The sequence below is a fragment of the Pundamilia nyererei genome, unplaced genomic scaffold (assembly GCF_000239375.1).
Source record: "Pundamilia nyererei isolate P.nyererei 1_Seehausen unplaced genomic scaffold, PunNye1.0 scaffold00527, whole genome shotgun sequence".
Lineage (NCBI taxonomy): Eukaryota > Metazoa > Chordata > Actinopteri > Cichliformes > Cichlidae > Pundamilia > Pundamilia nyererei.
The window spans coordinates 5,536-25,528 of NW_005187928.1; the positions used below are offsets into that span (position 1 = coordinate 5,536).

At 47.1% G+C, this 19,993-nt stretch overlaps 4 protein-coding genes across 8 annotated transcripts in view; 2 read left to right on the forward strand and 2 right to left on the reverse strand.

Moving 5' to 3' along the window:
- The window catches only part of LOC102200095 (tripartite motif-containing protein 55-like), a 10,575-nt gene extending 5,410 nt beyond the window's left edge, over positions 1-5,165 (forward strand). The window contains exons 2-7 of the mRNA XM_013907793.1: positions 269-415; positions 505-738; positions 1,249-1,271; positions 1,422-1,546; positions 4,619-4,884; positions 4,971-5,165. Of these exons, the coding sequence (XP_013763247.1) occupies positions 269-415; positions 505-738; positions 1,249-1,271; positions 1,422-1,546; positions 4,619-4,884; positions 4,971-5,048 (873 nt within the window). The 3' untranslated portion in view covers positions 5,049-5,165. The remainder of the gene's footprint in view (positions 1-268; positions 416-504; positions 739-1,248; positions 1,272-1,421; positions 1,547-4,618; positions 4,885-4,970) is intronic.
- Positions 5,166-5,209: 44 nt separating this feature from the next.
- On the reverse strand, positions 5,210-9,273 carry LOC102195768 (corticoliberin-1-like). Its single transcript, XM_005754227.1, has 2 exons — positions 7,459-9,273; positions 5,210-5,933 (listed from the first exon to the last, which is right to left on the reverse strand). The coding sequence occupies exon 2, from the start codon at positions 5,918-5,920 to the stop codon at positions 5,495-5,497; it is 426 nt and encodes a 141-aa protein (XP_005754284.1). The 5' UTR covers positions 5,921-5,933; positions 7,459-9,273; the 3' UTR covers positions 5,210-5,494.
- Positions 9,274-12,795: 3,522 nt separating this feature from the next.
- LOC102196044 (myosin IC heavy chain-like) lies at positions 12,796-19,095 on the forward strand. The gene is made up of 5 exons (XM_005754228.2): positions 12,796-13,270; positions 15,634-15,677; positions 16,957-17,124; positions 18,097-18,191; positions 18,654-19,095. Exons 1-5 carry the CDS (start codon positions 13,204-13,206, stop codon positions 18,889-18,891), a joined length of 612 nt encoding a protein of 203 aa, XP_005754285.1. The 5' UTR covers positions 12,796-13,203; the 3' UTR covers positions 18,892-19,095.
- Positions 19,096-19,157: 62 nt separating this feature from the next.
- The window catches only part of LOC102196346 (myb-related protein B-like), an 8,756-nt gene continuing 7,920 nt past the window's right edge, over positions 19,158-19,993 (reverse strand). For all 5 annotated transcript variants that reach the window (XM_005754229.2, XM_005754232.2, XM_005754233.2 and 2 more), the window contains one exon: positions 19,158-19,593. In XM_005754229.2, the coding sequence (XP_005754286.1) occupies positions 19,495-19,593 (99 nt within the window). In that variant the 3' untranslated portion in view covers positions 19,158-19,494. The remainder of the gene's footprint in view (positions 19,594-19,993) is intronic.

Consider the following 19,993-nt stretch of genomic DNA (forward strand, 5'->3'; position numbering starts at 1 on the left):
GGAGGAGGTGAGGAGGAGCTGAGGAGGAGCTGAGGAGGGGAAGAGGAGGACGTGAGGAGGAGGTGAGGAGGAGCTGAGGAGGAGCTGAGGAGGGGAAGAGGAGGACGTGAGGAGGAGGTGAGGAGGAGCTGAGGAGGAGCTGAGGACGGAGGTGAAGAAACGCTCAGATTTGTGGAGATGAAACCAGCGCAGTGATGTGAGCTCGTCCTTTTCTCATAGTCATAGAATTATCTGACAGCACGTGTGTGCACGTGTGTGTGTGTGCACGCGCGTGTGTGTGTGCACGTGTGTGTGTGTGCACGTGCGTGTGTGCGTGCAGGTCGAGCTGGCTGACTGTGTGTCCATGCTGGTCGGGAACAACGAGAGGATTCAGGCGATCGTCAGTCAGCTGGAGGAAACCTGCAGAGCCGTCGACGTGAGTTCACCTTCAGGTGTTTTCGCACCTTTAAGATGATTGGCTCCGCCCACAAACCACTCACCGTGATGGCCTCACTGTGTTGGCAGGAGAATGGTCGGCGACAGAAGTCGAAGGTGTGCGAGACATTCGATCACCTGTTCGCTCTACTAGAGGAGAAGAAGAGCGAGATGACGGTGAAGATCAACGCCGAGCAGGAGGAGAAGCTGGACTACATTCGAGGCCTGAGGAGGAAGTACACCGAGCACGTGGACGGCACCGCCAAGCTGCTCGAAACTGCCATCCAGACCATGGATGAGTCTGAGATGGCCCTGTTTCTGCAGGTGAACCTGAACGCACCACGTCCTGTGCAGCACTTTATGTTAGCGGCTAAAACCTTAGCATCAAGCTGCCATCTTTAAACTCGCATGTACACAAGTTCACTGTTCATTGATGTAGTTTATGGTAGTTCAATAAGGAGAGCTCACTGGAAGACCTGGGCGTGGCTTATGGAGAAATGGGGTTATTTGGTGTTGGGCTTTGAATCCCAGAGTCTCCAGGCTGGTTGGCTCAAAGAAGGCGAGCGAGAAGAAGATTGGACAACAGTGATGATGTCAGCATTGAGACTGACAGCGTGGTAGCGGTAGTGAAGGCAGGAGGGTGATTACAGATCCTCCTTATTGAACTTTCACATAAGCTTCATGTCATTATGTTCTCCTACACACAGTTTAGCATGCCTCAATGTGTTAGCATATGCTGTTAGCATAGGGTGATAGCATAGGGTGTTAGCATGGAGCTTCAGCAGTAGCACTTGTTAATGATTATTAAAGTGTGCCTTCGTTTCTCGTTTACAGATGGCCAAACCTCTGCTGCAGAAGTGAGCTTCCTCTTTGCTGTTGTTTGTTGAATCTTTGTGCTTGCTTTGTTTCTGTGTCTCGTTGTTTGTTGTCTGTTTCTCATGGTTGTTTTAATAAATATTTTTGTTTGCTCTTCCTTGTTGTTACTGATGTCCGTTTTGTGCCATCAGGATCACGGAGGGCTCCGACACGTCTCACCTCGATAAGGTCCAGCACGGCTACGAGAACATGGATCACTTCACGGCGAACTTTGAGCATCAGAGGAGAGCGCTGAGCGACATCGACTTCATCAAGCGTAAACAGCGTCTTCACTTACCAATCACAGATAACTTCATGTTTTAGTAACGCCGTTTTAGTCTTCAGTAAAACTGTATCACTATCAATAACAGTGCGTACACACCGAGCGCGACAGACGCGACCAGAGCGTCAGGTTTACAGGTAACGTCAATGGAGGAGTGCGATGAAGCACGACTGGAGATCCCGCGAAACTTCAGAAGCAGATTTGCGTCGGGAAAACACGCAGAAGTAAGTTTGAAGCAGAAGTAAAATATGCGCTGCAGTTTGTGTGTTGCATTTTGTGCATACGCGCTAATCGTGTCTACCACTCGAGTTGGAAAAATCTGAACTCCAGCGTCAAGTCGCGCTGCGACAACCAATCAGGAGCCCGGTGACGTGATGCTCTGACCTAGTTTAAAGGGGCAGGTCCAGCCAAAGCCATTTATCAATATGGGGGAAAGGCTCATCAACGTCGTAGCCAACCACCCGGAGCTGTACGACACCAGCTGCTTTCCCTACCGAGAACTTTAATATTATTTCAAATAAATTTTTGTAATAACTAATGTCCCAGTTCTACTACACAGCAAATATTGGCACACAACTTGACACATGTAGAATTTATCTCATAATAAACTACTATATAGGAACATAGTGAAGACCAATTGTTTAAGAGAATAAAGAGAGGTTAGTTTATTTTGGAGGCAAGCTCCATTCATTAAGAAAATTTTTAAAAAGGCAGGAACGCTCTTTAGAGTTTTGTGGGTGGCTCAGAGTCGTCGCTGGGACTTCAAATGAGCTTATTAGCACAGGTATCAATAAAGGACTACCATGTTAAATGGCCTGTATTTGTAAAGCGCTTTTACTAGTCCCTAAGGACCCCAAAGTGCTTTACACAACCTGTCATCCACCCATTCACACACTGGTGATGGCAGCTACATTGTAGCCACAGCCACCCTGGGGCGCACTGACAGAGGCGCTGCCGGACACTGGCGCCACCGGGCCCTCTGACCACCACCAGTAGGCAACGGGTGAAGTGTATTGCCCAAGGACACAACGACCGAGACTGTCCGAGCGGGGGCTCGAACCAGCAACCATCCGATTACAAGGCGAGCTCCCAACAGGCGCTCTGCAGGTGGGATTGAGCGCCTGTAGTTGGTGTTTAGGCGGGCGATGCTTGGACCGCCGCGGGACAGCAGCTGTGGTGGTACTGCTGAAAGCGGCCGTCATCCAGACGCAGCTCCTGGAGCAAATCGTGAAACTCACCAAACTGCTCATGCTTCTGGAGGACCTGATGGACCCAGGTACGGCGAGGACGTCCTTTACGCCGCTGCTCTGCTCTCCACAGTAAATAGAGAAGGGAGACTCTCTCTCGACAGCTGCCATCTTGCAAACATACCGTGTGACACTACTTCCTCCCACATTTCCGCTTCATGCGCGTGAAAATTGCATATTTTGAAGCACGACCAGCTAGGGGGTCTGGCGCTTTTTGGTCACGTCTATCGCGTAAGAGAATGCCATTGTTGCTAGCATACTGTTAATATTTACATTAAACACAGCTAATTTCTCAGACTGGAGCAGACAGTGTTTGCTTGGATTAGCTAACGTGCTAAACCAGGGGTCGGAAACCCGCGGCTCTTTAGTCCTTATTTTGCGGCTCCGGGTGGTTTGGAAAATAAATTAGAAGTATTTAGCTGAAGTGTATTTTATTTGTGTTTAGTTCTTTTTAACTTGTAGTTCTAAATTGGGAGATTACTGTGATTTTGAAATATAAAAATAAAATTATATCGTATTATTTGTTCGTCGCTCAAAATAAGCGTCACACTCGCGGAAGCCGGTGTACCCGCCGAAACGCTGTGCATTTATCGAGACTTTCAACCCCAGGTGGGCCAGTTATGGATCTTCGGATCCACATTATGTCAGCAGCTCCACCGTGAACTACGTTAAAAACAAACACCGCTCACGCCTCACAGATGACAGCTTACAGTCCTGCGTGAAGATGAAAGCCTCGTTTTGCAGACGCTGTGCGCAGAGGTTCAGGACCACAAGTCTCATTGTAAACATATCACAGCAGACCCGACGATGTTTGCATGAACAAGCTTTTCAGCATCTCTTTATTGACCGCTTTTCACACACGGTTGCTGTACACATACAGCCGGCTGTAGCTTTGCAGCTCACAGCCCGACACACACCAACACAACAGCAGAGAGAGCGCAGACTTTAAGGCGGCGAGGCGTGATTGCGGGTGCCGCTCAGGTGCGTCCGACTCCCACGCAGCGGCACTGCAGACCACGCCCCGCCACACACATTAACCAGGTAAAATACATATTTAGGTAGAATTTTGCAAATATCCATTTTTCATTTTTAGCAGCATAGTACTTTTTTCAGTTATTTTTTAAAAGTCAGGTCAAGGCTCCAAAAGCACAATGGCGATATGAGGGTGGCTCACAGCAGCTTTTGTCTGCTGGATCATTTTAGTTCAGCGTCTTTCCTTCGGTTATATTTCTTTAAGAGTTCAAAATGTGTTAATTACATAAATAAAAGGTAATTTTCTCTGTAGCACTTCATGGATTTCATAAGCAACACACCTTAGTTGCTCCGTGGATTCTTTTAAAAAGCAGTTAAAAAACTTTCCTTTCAAAAAAACCCTTTGGTGTACGTATTTTATATTCTTTACATTCTTTACATTTGATCTTTTACATTGTGTATAATGTCTATTGATTGTATTGTTTATTTTAATATTTGTGTGCAGCGCTTTGTGACTGCCTGTCTGTGAAAAGCGCTTAATGAATAAACTTTGCTTACTTACTTTAGTTGTTCACACAAAGCATAAAGGTAAAAATAACAACATATACAGTGTTATCTTCACTTTAGATTTCAAAAAGTATTTGCGGCTCCCAGTTTTCTTTTGCGTGGAAACCGGGTCCAAGTGGCTCTTTGGGTGTTAAAGGTTGCTGAGCCCTGTGCTAAGCCAAGCACACACAGCACAGACGATGCTATAAATGTATTTATTCATAAACCTTTTATACTTTAGCACGGTGCATGCTAACCTGCATGTGTGCTACATGCTAATTGTTAACACTGTGTTTCTCAGTTGATGAAGACGAAGATGATGATGAAGATGAGGGGGAGGTCAAAGTTCAGACGGCCGGGAGTCCTGCAGAGTCGCAGCAAGCTGCGTCTGCAGGACTGCCGGCCAATCAGCAACCTCCTCTGTCGCCTGGTCTCTCAGCTCCACCCCCTCCGAAAGCCCCAGAGACCACGCCCCCTACATCATCGCAAACTAAGAGTGCCTCCCCTTCGACATCAAACCAGACCCCGCCTCCTCTGCCACTCCCAACTACTAGCCCCGCCCCCCAGGTATGACCTCATTGCCTTCAGTTCTGAAATGTAAGCACACCCGTAGGAGACAGGTGACCTGCCTCAATAACCTTCTCCTTATTCAGTCTGACTTGCAGAGCGAGGCGGAGGACAAAGACGGACCCAAGCACGTGTTCTCCTTCAGCTGGCTCAACCAGAAGTAGGACCTGGATCTGTTCCTGTCCTCGTCATCCATGCAGCAAATACGATAAATGTTTGCTTCCAGAAGACGTTTGCTGAACGCGCTGCTTTGTAGTTTCAAGAGAAGACGTTTAATTCTGTGTTTTGTTGCTTAAAGTCTGGAATCTTTTTTCTCTTTAATTGTGAAATAAATGATTTTTTATTATTGACCTTTATTCTGCTCCTGCCTGGGGCCAGTCAGCTGACACCAAACTCCAAACCAGAAATCGTTTAGCTTTACAGACGGAGATCAGCTGAGACAGGGGGAGCTGGTTTGTCTTTTTATTGAACAGGTAAAATGTCAGTTTTCAAAAACAAGCTGTTCAAACAACAAAGATTTTATTCATGAAGTTAAAACATCAGCTGTCAGTAAACGGCCGCACCGGCTGAAGTGTCGCACGTCATGCTGGAAGTGCAGTCTTCTTCTTCTTCACTTTCCGAGGGTATCCATGATCATGCGGTTGCTGTCGGCCTGCTGCGCAATCTGCTCCGCCCGGGCCATCTCCAGAACCTCCCTGAGCAGGTGGAAGGTCAGGTCCAGAGAGATGGGAGGCTCGTCGGACCTCTTCCCCTTCTCCCCGGCTTCCTCGTCCTGCTGCTGCTCCGCCCGGGCCTGTAAGAGGCGCTGTGTGAGCTGCAGCAGAGCCCATTTCACCGCTGAGGAAGAGGAGGAGAGGAGCTCGGGAGCACCGCTTCCTCCACCCATCCTGAGGGAGAGCTCTTGCCCCAGGTGGAGGAGCAGTGGTCGGGGAAAGAGGCGGCGGTCAGCAGGAGCGGCGGCCGGCTGGGCGTCAGCAGAGCGAGGGAGGACAGCGGCGAGCAGAGCCGTGAGCCACAGCAACACATTCAGCTTCATCTCAGAGGGCAGTCTGCAGGAGGAAGAGGAGAGAGCACGCTCATTCACACACCTGCAACCAACCGCATCATCGACACCGTCGGCGAGGCGGACGCCCTGAAAACGACCTGAGCAGACGAAGATGTGAGCGGGCGTCTGCTGTTACGGCACGAGTGTCAGCTGACCGTCTTTTCTCAGTTGAAGGGTTTTATTTCAGGAAGTGAACCAAACAACCTAAAAGCTCGCCTGTGACGGTGACCCGGCGTCACGCGAACTGAAGACGCTTCCTGGTAACAGCCACCAGGTCGCAGACACACCTGGGGCCAGGTTAGGGCGTGGCTTCAGTACAGCTGTTTTCCTGTTTGCAATGTAAGTTCTGTTGAACTGAATCTAACCCAGGGGTGGGCAACTCCAGGCCTCGAGGGCCGGTGTCCCTGCAGGTTTTAGACGTGTCCTTGAACCAACACAGCTGATTTAAACGGCTGAATTAGCTCCTCAACGTGTCCTGAAGTTCTCCAGAGGCCTGGTAAGGAACTAATCATGTGATTCAGGTGACCCAAGGTGAGATATAAAACCTGCAGGACACCGGCCCTCGAGGCCTGGAGTTGCCCACCCCTGATCTAACCTGTCGTGGATGCTAACTGGATATCTGGGCCGCATCAGGCAGACCCTCAGCACGCCGGTGTTGTCTTCCTCAAACACACACACACAGTTGAACTGCAGGGTGAGTGTTTGTTTCACTGTGCCATGGTCTGAACGGCTGAGGACCCTAACCAAGGTCTAAGGAGCTCGGAAAGAAAAGCGTCTGGACTCCTTTAAATTATTTAGGTGTGGGTCACAATCGGCCAGGGTTTCGGCTGAGCTCGTTGTGAAACCTGGCCCCACCCTATCATGTGATTTCCTGAGGTCAGATGGCCCAGGATGTGAGTGGGCGTTACCAGACTTAAATCTGGGACTCTCCACCATTTGACCTTAGAACTGAAGAAGCTTCTCGGAGGTGAAACGTCTTCAAGCAACTCAAAGAAGTCCAGACGCTTTTCTTTGCAAGCTCCTTAGACCACGATGACCTGGAGGACTGAGAACCTTCACAGACATACGACTCTAACCGTGGAAAGTCCAGCCTTCGAACTCTGATAAGCACAAAGCCGAATCTCAGTGCTGCTAGACTGAAAGGACAACAGGAAGCAGACTCCACGCCGACCGAGGTCTCAGAGCTTCGCCTGTCCATCTGCAGTCTGCACCGTCGCTCCACCGACAGTCAGGATGGAGAGAGCTGCTCCGCCTCCACCTGAGCCTCGTGAGCTCAGTTTCATTCTTGCATCTTTAGCAAGGTGTGAAACACCTGGCACGGTGACTGCAGCAGCTCGGGCCTTAGCGGTCACAGGTGAATAAAGACAGACGCGTGCACGTACGAGGCTGGAAGCGACTGCAGACGGATCACACCCCGCGGTCACTCGGACAGGAAGTCGAGGATAAAGCACAGAAATAAGAATTCCAATTATCGGAGGAAAGACGACTCGGGTTTCCTGCGTCTGTGGCGTGACAATGGATCTTCTTACCTGACGTGCGTTTGCGTCTCTGCGGCGTCTCTTCACTCAAACAGAAACACTCGAGCTGTTTCTGCTTTATATCAGAGAGCGGGGGGGAGGGGCTCTGCACGCGTACAGTGATGACGCTGATGTTGTCCAGCTACTTTCTCTGTGGTTCCAGTTCTGTTTCCTGATGAGGACAGAGGTGACCTTCATCGTCCTCCTCTTCTTCAGTCAGCATGAAGCCAAACAGCTGGAAGGATTCATAGCTGCAGTGATCAGCTGATCGATTCGTTGCATTTGTACAGAGAAATATTTCCACTGATTTCCACGTCCTGACAGGAAGTGATCCAGATGGAGGGCGGTGGTCGGTCCTGTGGCATTCCAGCTGTGGAGAGAAGAATTCAGGAGGAATGAACATGAAACACGGTTTTGTTTCTCTCTGACTGTGACAGCCAATCACTTCCTGTCGGCTGGGCGGCCTTGGCGGTGGAGGCGGCGAGCGTGAGGACAACGTGACCTTTCTCAGCCCGACTGTGGACTCGGCGTGTGACCTTCATCTGCTGCGAGGTCTGAAAACGCTCTGACAGTTGGGACGAATTCACAGCTTTGATATTTGTGCTGCAGCAGGAGGAAGCTCAGCGAGGTGGACATCGGAGCAGCGCCGTGTCCGCTACCATTAGTGATGAGGTCACACAGTTATTCCCAGTGAGAATGAACCATAAACGCTTTGAGGGCAGACGGCCTTTAAATAGGAGGACGACTCAAACAGAGGCGCTATCGTCTCCTCGGTCCTTTCCTCCAGAGCTCCTGGATGTTTCCTCGGGGAACTCCCAGCAGGTCGGCGGCCACGTTCACGCTCTCTGTCAGGATCCACTTACTGTATAACGAGCAGCGCGGCCTCGTCACCTGCAGGACCTGGACTCTCTGCAGGTGTCGTTCCGGTTTTGCTTCTATGGATTCTCAAGTAAACTTGTGACTCCAAAGTAAAGACCGAATAAAGCCCTGCTTCTGTTTGTTTAAAGGTCGATGTGTCTCCTCACCGTCAGGTTTACCAACAGGAAGTCCATCCCAGTGTTTATATCTCTGCCTCCTCACCTTTCCGTCCTGCTGCAGTGACCTCTGACCTTTCACAAACTACAGCGGGGAAAAACTGAGATCTTTCATCTGGATCTTCATTTCAAAAACAAAGTGTTTACATGAGCTGGATGGTGATGAGGTGAAAGTCTGACCAGGAGCAGACCCGGAGACCACACCCCTGTGCAGCGTGGAGATTCAATGAGACGTGTGCAATGCAACAAAACGTAAAGAAAAGCAAAAATCCCACAGGGAAGAGTTGAGGAGCGTCTCTAACAGAAACACGTTTTTGTCTTTAACGGACTTTAAAGCGTCCACAAACTCGGTGAAGCTGAGCGGTGCGCACATGCAGCTCTGCCACAGCCTCTGAGCCTGACCTCAGAGAGATGAAGCAGTGTATCTGCTCCTGGGAGAAAAACTAAAGAACGTTGGCTTACAGGTTACAGGAGGACCTCTGCTCGCAGCTTCTGTACAGCCGTCTGCAGAGCTGCTGGGCTCAGCGTGAACACCGGCAGTGACCAGTTTGTAGGAGAGGACATTCAGGAGGAGGGAGGTTACCACCAAACCGACGTTCAAGGCCCTGAGTGAGGTGAGAGGTCGGAGAGCTTCAGGTGATGTGCAGGCTGCAGGAGCTCAGACTGTTCTGTGTGGACCATCAGCAGCAGAGATACGTTTATACTGTGGAGGATGAACAACTGAGGGTTTTACCAGCATGACCAGCACGTCCTTCAGCGCACACGCATGTACGCAGCAGATGAACTTCTGTGCACCTTTTTGTGTTTTTGTGCCATGTCGTCCTGCACCGACATGGCAGACGTTACAGGCTCAAACTGTCCTCATCCATGCTCTGAACTTGTAAATCAGACTGCGTAGTTGGGAGTTTTGTAACCTTGTAAACCAAAAAATCTGAAAATGTTATGTTTGTGCATCTATAGAGGAGAATTTGTGTGTTTGTAAAAGTATTTAGACACGTTACACATTATTTTGTTAAGGTCTGCTTACAGATAGAAAGCAGAAAGCTACGTGTCAAACTCTGGTTCCCTGGCTGTGTGTGACTCTCAACTTACGAGTACGAATTTTGAATCAGTTCAGCTGATTGGTCAATGTCATGTCAATCACATGACATTGACCAATCAGAGAACAGATGGGTTTGGCTGTGGGAGGGGCACTTTACTTAGCTTCAGGCCCTGGAAGGGTCATACAGTTTGAAGCTGTAGGATCTCTGTTGCTAGTTATTTAACCTTGGGTGGCTGTTGAAAGGATAAAGTTGTGCTACACCAGAAATACCTTTATTGCCTTAGTATTACTTTAACACAAGGTCAGGGCTGACCCGGACCATCGCTGTGAGTTACCACAAACTCAGAGTGAAGCTGCGCTCTGCCGTTGATGCGCCTGCTTGTTGTTCCAAAGCACATATCTCTCTGACTTCATATCCTCTAAATGAGTTTGTTGTATTATCTTAAAATGTTTAATAAAAACTTGTATCGCTCAAGCTTTGTAACTGTCCCGAGCAGTGAAGAGCGTGTCGTTTCCAACACCGCTGCCCCCTGAGGTCCACGGAGCCGCTGGAAAGGCTCTTCAGGTCCCTGTGTAAGCACATGTGTGATTGACATGACACTGAGCGATCAGCTGAAAGCAAGAAAAATCGGGTCAAAATTTGCACTCGCAATTCGTACCTCTCCTGGAACCTCAGAAACAGAATGTTGCCACTAAGACAGGAAAACGTGTGTTTGTGTGTGTGTTTCTCAGAAGAGCCTCTGTGTCGCCTTTTTAATCCCCTTTAATCTGATCCAGGAACAGTTGCTATATAAATCTGATGTGACGTGTTTAGACGGACTGACCCTGAACGCCTCACAGAGCACACCTGAGCTCATCTGTGTGACTCTGGTAGAGACTCTCACACTGCTGCAAACACAGAACACACCTGATCAACTAATCATCTCTCTGATCTGATGTCACGTCTCCTCCGTCAGGCTGTGGGAAAGAAAGCTTTCATGTTTCCATGGATATAAAATGTCGGCTGCATCCTTCGAAGGACCCGGCCTTCGCGGTCTACGTGGGCCGGGTCCTTCGAAGACCGAGAAGGCCAGAAGTGCGAGGTTGTGAAATTGGACGGTCTAGCCTTCAGATTGTCGTCACCGCTGTCTCGGTGGAGTTTAATAAACTCGCCATCTGCTCCTTGCTATCTAAAATATAGCAGGACACTGGCGTAAACTCTCGACCGTCTCACACTTCTGTTTAATCAGTTTTCTGTTTGACGTTTATTCAGCTGTATGAAAATCTCGGAGGAACACACCCAGGGGATTAATAAAGTTTTATTTAATCTAATAACTTTGATCTCAGCCAAACCAATTTACTCACCAACAAATAAAACACCGTTAAAAGCCAAACAATAACATTTTTAAGTTATCTTAGAGACCACTGAACCCCCCGGTCAGCTATCGAGCTGGCCGTGCTATGAATTCTGGGATATGGTAGGTCACGAAGGACACCCCCGACCCATCCTTCAAATTCAGGGAAAAGGAGGACGCATTTGTCGGCTGCATTCGGAGGAGTCGACGAATTGGGACAGCCTTCGTCGCCTGGCTGTGACGTAATCGGCCTTCAAATGCAGCCTCCGGAGGATGCAGCCGACGTTTTGTTTTCTAAATTATTAAACTTTATTAAGAAACAGTATACAGAACATGTATACAATAGTGATGGTAAATTTGATTCTTTCTACTGAATCGAGTTTTAATGAGTCACTCACCAAAGTGAATCGGGTTTTTTGAGTCATTTTTCCACTGAGTCAGTCGACCAGAGAGTGCAAAAAATGTACATTTTCACTCAAACTTAATTTGTTTCTCTTTTCATGTAAATCCTACTGCTAAGACGAATGATTCTAAAAGAAAACAACTATTTTATAGAGAAAAAAAGAGCAAAAACATTTCTAAAATTAAGCAATTTCCTATCAAAATTGCTTAATAAACATTTATTTTGTTTATTTTTATTTTAATAGTATTTTCCTTAAATGTGTTAAATATATATTTTCTCATCTAAATGTCCACTGAGCTGTGAGCCAGGGGGCGGTAATGCGCCTTAAAATGCGCCTTAACATTGGTTGCCAACCAAGAAGAAGAAGAAGCTGTGAGCCAGGAGGGAGGGGGTGAGTAGCTCAAATGTGCTGTTAGCATGTTAGCAGAGCAATGCTACTGTGAACCGAGAAGCTATTGTCTTGATGTGAGCTTCTACTCGGGGTTTTTTCTTCCAGTTCAGAGCAGAAATCTTTTTGTTAAGAAACTGGATGTTGTTTTTCTCCACAATTTTAATTATAAGCTAATACATTGCTGCTAACAGCAACAGGGATGAGTCAGTGAGTCAGTTGGGCTTGTGAATCATGATTCATGAGTCAGTAAAGTGATTCTCGAGTATTGAACGATTCGTTCATGATTCGCGCATCACTAGTACACAACCAGAACAAAATGAACATATGCCAGCGGGTGTAATACAAAGATTTACATACATTCAAATAATTTGTAATTACTACAAACAGTAATAGTTTTCACAGCCTTTTCGTTAATTGATCCACGAATCAATTTTATGTAACATAAAACATCATTATAGTAATGTTTAAAATTAGGCTCTTTGTTACTGTATTTGCATTTGTGAAAATAAAATTTAGCTAAGATAACTAACAAGTTTATTATAAAGTAAACTTCTTTTTTTTTGCCTTCGAAAGAAACAAAATACAACATTTTCCCGTTTCACAGTAAAGTCTTTATAGAGATGTCCAGCAATGAATCTACTGAAGTCTTTCCAAAATGTTCCAGTGTATGAACAGATCCAGAAGAGGTGCTGCACAGTCTCAGGATGGCTTCCACAAAATCCTCAGCTCACATTTATGTCCCTTTTGAACTTCGTCATGTAATGATTAGCAGGATAAATGAGTGTTTTAAATGAGACTTCCTTCACTTTATTCGTTACCAGATACTTGTTAGGTTTTGGGACACAGCTACAGTCTCGCAGCTGTAATGTAGGCCTTAGAAACAAACCGCAGCACTGAGCATGCTCAGAAACAGACTCATTCACAGCAGTCAGATCTTTGTTTTCCCGCTCTGCCACAGATTCAGCTGCTTCACCTCTCAGAGTTTTATCATCATCATCGTCGTCCGAGCACGGCTCTGATTGGGGCAGCGCTCGCAGAACAAGAAGAGTCACCTGACGTGCTCGGACGCAGAGAGCCGGGGTTAACAGAGAGAGCTGATAATCAGTGTACTGACAGCCCTCCTCTCTGGAGTTTCATCGATCAGCTGACGTCCTGCATGGCACACCTGTCAGGTGTAAGATGAAGCTGCTGTTTTGTTTCACTCAAAATGACAAACAGGCAGGGGAGAGGATAAAGGGAGACACCTGGGACCCCACAGGTGTCAGGTGGTTTTACTCGTCAGTGCAGAGGAAGCGATTGGTGACTGGAAGCAGGCTGCTTCTGTCACCTGTTCCATTTAGGCCACGCCTCCTGTAGCAGCAAGCAGAGTTTAAAGCTGCCTCACTCTGGATTTGATTCTGTGAGCAGAGTAAGCCTTCAGAGAAGCAGATCTGTCGGTGGGCCAGTTTCTCTGACTCACCGTGTCCTGTTATAAATGTGCTGAGCTGTGTGTGTGTGAGGATTACTGCTGCAGGTATTTAAACCCACAGCCAGCGTGTGTGTGAGCAGACGACATGCAGCAGATCTACAGACACAGCAACGAACACATCGAGGTTTATACCACCGTCTTCTCCCCCCAGGGTGAGTGCAGCACACCTTCACCTCTCAGCAGACACACCTTAACACCTCGAGTCGCGCTTTGTGTCAATGCCGAGTTCAGGTGCTGATGGGCGGTGCCCTTCTCATGAATCTGACCTAAACCATCAGAAAGCTTCTCTAACTGCAGCGACGCCTGACGACGACAGAGATTGGTGTGTTTGCTGCTGAAGCCAGCTGTTCAAAGTCAAGTCAAGTCAACTTTATTGTCAATTCTGCCACATGTACAGGACATACAGAGAATAGAAACTACGTTACTCTCAATCCCTAGATAAAATAGAAAATGAACATTTAAATATAAGAGTGATTAAAAAAATGAAGGTAATATTTTAAAATAAAAAAAAATTAAATAAAATGACATACTATTATTCAATTTTACATATAACAAGAAAGCTATACAATATACAATATAAGGGTAAATGACATTGGGTGTAAACCAGGCAGAGTAGTGCAAATAGGCAATAGTGCAAATGGAGATTTAGTAATGTACGGTAAGAGATAGTGTAACAACAGAGTCTTATGAGGTAATGGTCTTCTTCGTGGTGGTGCTGCTTTCATGGAGCTCCAGATGTTACAGTGGGTGGTGGTGTTCAGCAGCTGGAGTGTGATGATCACGCTGTCGCTCCTGAACCCACAGACACGGATCAGCATTGATGCTGCTTTGAGCCGAGTGCTGTCCGGAGGACGCCACGATCTCCAAACAGACTCCAGCGTCTGAACTCTCCGCTGAGTCTTCATCAGAGCGTGACGATGATGCGGTCACGGGCTCTTCATCGCTGTTTTACGCCCACAGTCTCTCACTCGCAGCTGTGCCCTCTACATCGCCTCGCTGGGCGGCAGACGGTGAACAGCTTTATTACAGTTTTCAAGGGTTTTTTGCTGATTCATTGAAACACGCCGCTGACATCAAGTTTCTTAGTTCCAACATTAAAACTTTTCTGTCAAGTTCAGGCTATAAATGACCTGTTTGTAGGAAAAGACCTGAAAATCTGGCGATGCTCTTATGAAGAAAAACGGAGAAACTCTCAGCAAAGAGCGACTCGTCAGCTCAGCGACAGACGGCGACCTTTGGCCTCGATGATACGATATCAGACCACCGTAGTCTGCTTCAGGAAACCGAAGCTTCATCATCACTCCGTGTGGAGCGAGTTAACCCGAGCGGGTTTCACAGAGTGGTTGGTCTTTGGGTTCAAATACACCCGTTCACGTGAACCCTGCGTGATAAAGTTTACGCTGCTGTGAAGTCCTGCCAGGTATCAGCCAATCAGAAGGTCTGAGGACAGCTGCGAGTGGATCAACAGGAAGTTGATCTTCGCAGTGAGGAAAAGTTAAAACGGCTCCTTCATGAACCGTGAAGGTCTTAGATATCACCGCTCTACTTCCTGTAATGTGTCTCGGTTGTGTTTGATCCTTGAACATTCACTTCCTGCTCTAATTCAGCCTGATCCTGTTTCCCGGCATCTCCAAGCACCTGAAGGCCGCAGCGTTTCCTGGGATCAGACTCTGACCAGGATCAGACTCTGACCAGGATCCGTCTCGGACCGCTGAATGGAATAAAGCAGCTGGAAGTGATGGCATCTTTACACTTTTATACAAAGCTAATCTGGTGTAACAGCGACTTGCTGAGGACACTCGGTGACAACCATCTACCAGGTGACCGGTGAACGCCTTCAGCAGCATTTTAACCACACGCTTCGATCAGGCTCGCTCCAGAGACCGTTCCCTCGAAGGTGAACCTGACACATCTTTAGTTATAAGACTGAACACAAGGAGAGGGTAAGATATCCATGGAAAGGTGAGGTATGAAACAGATAACTGGCAACCTGGTGGATGTTAAAAACATGACATCGGACCTTCGCCGCTTTGGACAGAACAGCGAGGAAGAGAGGCAGCAGAAAATCAGCTGTTCCTTAAATCACACAGATTCCATCTTGCAGTGTGTCTCTGATCCTTTAATCTGTCTGCGCAGATCTGATCGGCTCTTATCTAAATTCCTTGTCTTAACTTGAGCATCTCTGTATGCTGGAGCCAGCTCACAGTCTCTTCTTCCTCACAGGATGCAGAAGTTTCCTCGCTTCTCATGTTTGTTTGTAAGAATCAAATGCAAAAATTCAAATGTATGTTTTTCTTTTCTCGGGTGAACTGAAAACGCACCGAACCTTCTCGTACGTCAGCTGACACCATGAATCACTATCATTACCAACCAAAGCTTTTTGTGCCCAGAAGCACTGTGTACACAAATATATGACCCACAATGTCAGTAAAACAGGAACAAACACACACACAGGAGTTTTGTGGGACCTGTATTGATGAGCTGATTGGTTGATGTGACTTCCTGTGTTTGTCAGTCTGCAGGTCGAGGACAAGGACGAGATATGTGGGAGCAGAGAAGGTAAATTCATTCATCAAACCTTTATTCTGAAAATCTGAAACTAAGAAACACATCTTATTTTGAAAAGCATGTGAGCAGTTTACCTGTATCACTGAAAAGAGATAACAGCAGATCCTGGTCAAATTTACAAATGAAAGAAAAGATGACTCGACTAAAACACGAGAACGAGCTGTGAGGTGTTGGATTTCACTGATGTTGGAACAGGAAATATTCATGAAACGATCACGTTAACAAATGTTTGGTGTCTCTGCAGTACAGTGGTCTCGTTTGTTGAGGCACGTCGGGCTCCTCAGTAAGGTTTCTCAGTATTTCTTCCTGTTTCGTGTTCATGAGACGATGAACGTTTGTTAGCCTCCCGACTTCTCGGCCTTCTCACGCCCACCAGGCAACAGCTGCCAGGTTACTGATCAAAGCCGATAAAAACACTCCAGTGTCGAGAAGCCAAAACACATCACAGGTGAAAGAATCAATGAAAAGATGCCGAAGGTAAAATGGGCGGAGCCACCTCAGTGCCCGAGTCCAGCTCAATAACCCGTTTGTCTTGATGTCAGGGTTCAGGCTCTGGCTCGGGACCAGAGAGGCTAATCAATGTTACATCAGCACGACCTCCGACCTCTGTGTATTCACAGCCTGCTGAGCCGATTAAAGACGCACACACGCGTCCTCAGAGTGACATTCATTCATAAAAGCATCGATTTCGTTCTCTTAGACTGATTTTAAATGTGCTTTTGACACTTTTAACTCAGTGAAAACCTTTAAAGTTCAAAGACCATTTGTTTTAAATAACCCGCACGTTGGTTAAACGCACTAATATAACCATGACATCTGCACGATATTTTTAACATTTAAACTACTTTAAAACTGAATTTGTCAGTTTAAATTTATGAAAAGCAAGAATTAAACACATCTACAGCTCATCTTCTTTTATTGGGCATTTATACTTATTATCTGCAGGATTTATGGTGTTTTTGTGATATAAAACCACCTTTTGAAATACAAAATGCTGACATGTTAACACGTTTTTAATGTTCTAAAACATGAATAAATCAGAAATTAAATTACTGGGACTTTTGAAACCTCTAAACTATGTTTTGATCATTATATTATGGTTTGAAAAGCCGAATGCACCAACAGAATGATGACGTTTAAACTAACGGCTGCTGTTTTCTGAATATTTCCATGAGTTTTTCATGAACTTTCTTTAGAGAGTAAAGTGCTGTTCAGGTTTGATCCTCTGGGGGGCGATATAGTCATAAGCACTTCTGACTGTAACTGGCAGATGGCGGTGGCGAGGATCCAGTACCGGGGCCGCTGGCCGAAGGAGCTGAACCTGAACCAGGGGGACCTGGTCCAGGTTCAGTTTAAGGAGGATGAGGCGTGGTGGTTCGGGCGGCTGAAGAACGGGGATGAGGGTTACTTCCCTGCCGCCTGTGTGGAGCTGCTGCAGGTAACGGCGCTCACCTGGCCGACTGGATTAGAAACTCCACCTCAACCAGTATGAGGTCCTTTACTTCTCTCACCCCAACCGGTCGCAGCAGATGGCCCCGCCCCTCCCTGAACCTGGTTCTGCTGGAGGTTTCTTCCTGTTAAAAGGGAGTTTTTCCTTCCCACTGTCGCCAAAGTGCTGCTCATAGGAGGTCATATGATTGTTGGGTTTTTCTCTGTATCTATGAAGCACCTTGAGGCAACTTTTGTTGTGATTTGCCGCTATATAAATAAAATTGAATTGACTCTGAAAAGCAGGTCCCTGAAAAGACCTTCCTCTGATTTAAGGCATGACTGAAGAGCAGCAACATGTTTTAAGCAAAAACTAAAGTGAGCGTTGTGACACGACGCGCAGCCTTAACGTGGCCAGCCTGTTTTCACCTGGTAATCCCTTTGGTACCTGGCAGCAGTAATGGAAACCACAGATTAGTTTTAAACAGGCTTCTGAGGGATTAAAGGCTCGTAGACGCTCCAGGTACACCTTTAAAAATACCTGTGCAGTTCCAACATTCATTTATCTATTGATGCAAAAAAATGTCATTTACTTCAGAGGAGAACAAAGAATGTCTGTGTTCTTCCGGTTTCCTCTGTGCTGACAGGTGACCTGTCCAGGTGGACCTTACCTGTAGCTCTGTGACAGATGGGCTTGATAAGAGGAAGGCACACTTTTTAACCATTAAAAAAAAAATGGTTAAAATGGTTAAAGGCGTTACGATATACTAACTCACATTTGAGCTGAATTTAGGGCGCTGCAACCCATCTGCTCACCTGTGTCACATCTTCACCAGATTTAAAGGTGTTCAGGTGTTGAAATGACTTTAACCCTGAATAGCAAACATTGGTATTAAACTCTCGCTTCTGTTTGTAAGTTAAAACAAACTCAGCAGCTGATTGGCTCACAGCCAGCAGTGATGTAATCCTGTTTGTTTCACAGGGTGGAGCGTCTTCCATAGCCACGCCCACACTGCTGAGGAGAGGCTCAGTACCAGCAGTTGTATTGACTGCAGGCGCCCCCTGTGGCTGCACGAGGTAACTACAAAAACAGGTTTTACAGCAACAAAACTTTATTGAAACACTGAGCAGAGACAATCAGAGGGTTTAGCTGCTGTTTGAGGACAAACACTGAGGCTCTTTATTGTTTTAAATATTGAACCATTATTACTAAAGACTGTTTCAGAACTGCATGGATGCAGTTTACTTTCAAAGTTCAGCGTTTAAATGCAGATTATTACTAATGTGACTTCAATTTTATATCAAAAGCTTTTATTTGTTGTCCTTTTGTCTCTCTGTAGTTGATTTCTTGTGACGTGAGGTTCTCCGGTTCCAAACATACAGTTAGATTTTTATGGATTTTTGACGGGACCGATCGTCGGCGAGAACACAGGGGAAACTCACTGTGTGCCGAGGGCCCAAAATAAAATAAAGCCCTCTGAATGTGAGTCGGCTGTTTTCACTGTGAAACATGCACCTGATGACTTTCTCTCCTTTCAGCGGTCGCAGCACCCCAAAGCTGCTCAGGAAGAACAGCATCCGCCGCCCGCTCGGCCTCGATGGGCCCTCAGTGGCGGCGGCAGGAACGGGAGGCTCCTCCGCGGCTCCTCAGGGGTCTCCGAGCCTCCTCCACCGAGTCCTGGCCAAATCCAGGAGGAAGAGCTGCCCGCATCTCACCCACATCCACCATCCTACCCCCGATACCGGTTCCGTGAACACCGCCTTCCAGCCAGACTAGACCCCGAGTTCACTCCTCCTGTTCCTCCTCCTCTGCACGTGACCCAGGAGTCCCAGGGGTCAGGTCCAGGTCGCTGGGAGGCCCTCTTTCATCTGCTGGAGTCTGAAGCGAGTTTCAGAGGCCGATGGAGTCACCTGTCCATCGAAAACCTCCCAGTCAGCCCCGATTGCCCGACGTCAGCCTCAGCTGGACCCCTCAGACGGGGCGGAGCCACCGTCACTGTCAGAGACGCTCACTGAGGTTTCAGAAAAAGGTCGGGACACCGGTCCAGCTTCATCGCTTTATTAAAACTGTACAGTCACTTTGTTTTTGTGTCACTTCACAAATTTGATGTTTAAAAAAAGAAATAAAATCATTTAAAATCCATTCCAATATCAATCAATACAATCAATAAATCTATTGTGAGGGTTAAAAGAGCAAAGTGTTAAAAACATTCAGCCATGTTTCAAGCAAGAAATCAAACGTTTTACACGTTTAAAGGAGCAGTTCATAAAATCAGCACTAAAAACTGTCTGAGGTTAAAATCCGTTAAAATACACGTGAAGATCCCCATCATCCTCTCCTCAATCAATCAGTCAATCAAACAAACAAACAATCAGTCAGTCAAACATCACACGCTGATGAGGCCGCGCTGATGCTGAAACACTCATGATTGGAGGGCCGACTGAGACTGAGCACGCTCTGAAGTTTCAGGATGACCAGCTGGAACAAAGGAGAGAAGGAGGAGGAGTCAGACACCGAGTCAGCTGATCAGGACAAAGTAAACGGGGAACGCCTCGGCTGTCAGTCCGTCCTTCTGCTCAGCCGTCTGTCCAAGCAGCTAAAAGCACAGCTGTGAGCGAGCGAAGCCACGATGCTGCAGTCTGAGATTCAAACGTGTGTCTGTGCCTTTAAACTGCCCGTAAGCATCATCAAAATATGGTCGCCACTGACTCCCGCAAACATGGAGGTGAGTTTCCGTGTGTGCACAGTAAGAAGATGTCACGCGCACGTCACTAAGCAAAGACTTCCTGCGTGGACACAGCGACCTTGCCCCACCCACCCTCTTCAAATCCAACAAACATGTGAGCTGCCATCATTTTAAAGATATGAATGCAAGTTT

Excerpts from the sequence above, each read along its gene's own strand:
- LOC102195768 (XM_005754227.1), bottom strand. The coding sequence starts at position 5,920 with ATGAAGCTGAATGTGTTGCTGTGGCTCACGGCTCTGCTCGCCGCTGTC.
- LOC102196044 (XM_005754228.2), top strand. The coding sequence starts at position 13,204 with ATGCAGCAGATCTACAGACACAGCAACGAACACATCGAGGTTTATACC. Across the intron at positions 13,271-15,633 it reads CACCGTCTTCTCCCCCCAGG|TCTGCAGGTCGAGGACAAGG; the intron begins GTGAGTGCAGCA and ends TGTGTTTGTCAG. Across the intron at positions 17,125-18,096 it reads CCTGTGTGGAGCTGCTGCAG|GGTGGAGCGTCTTCCATAGC; the intron begins GTAACGGCGCTC and ends TTTGTTTCACAG.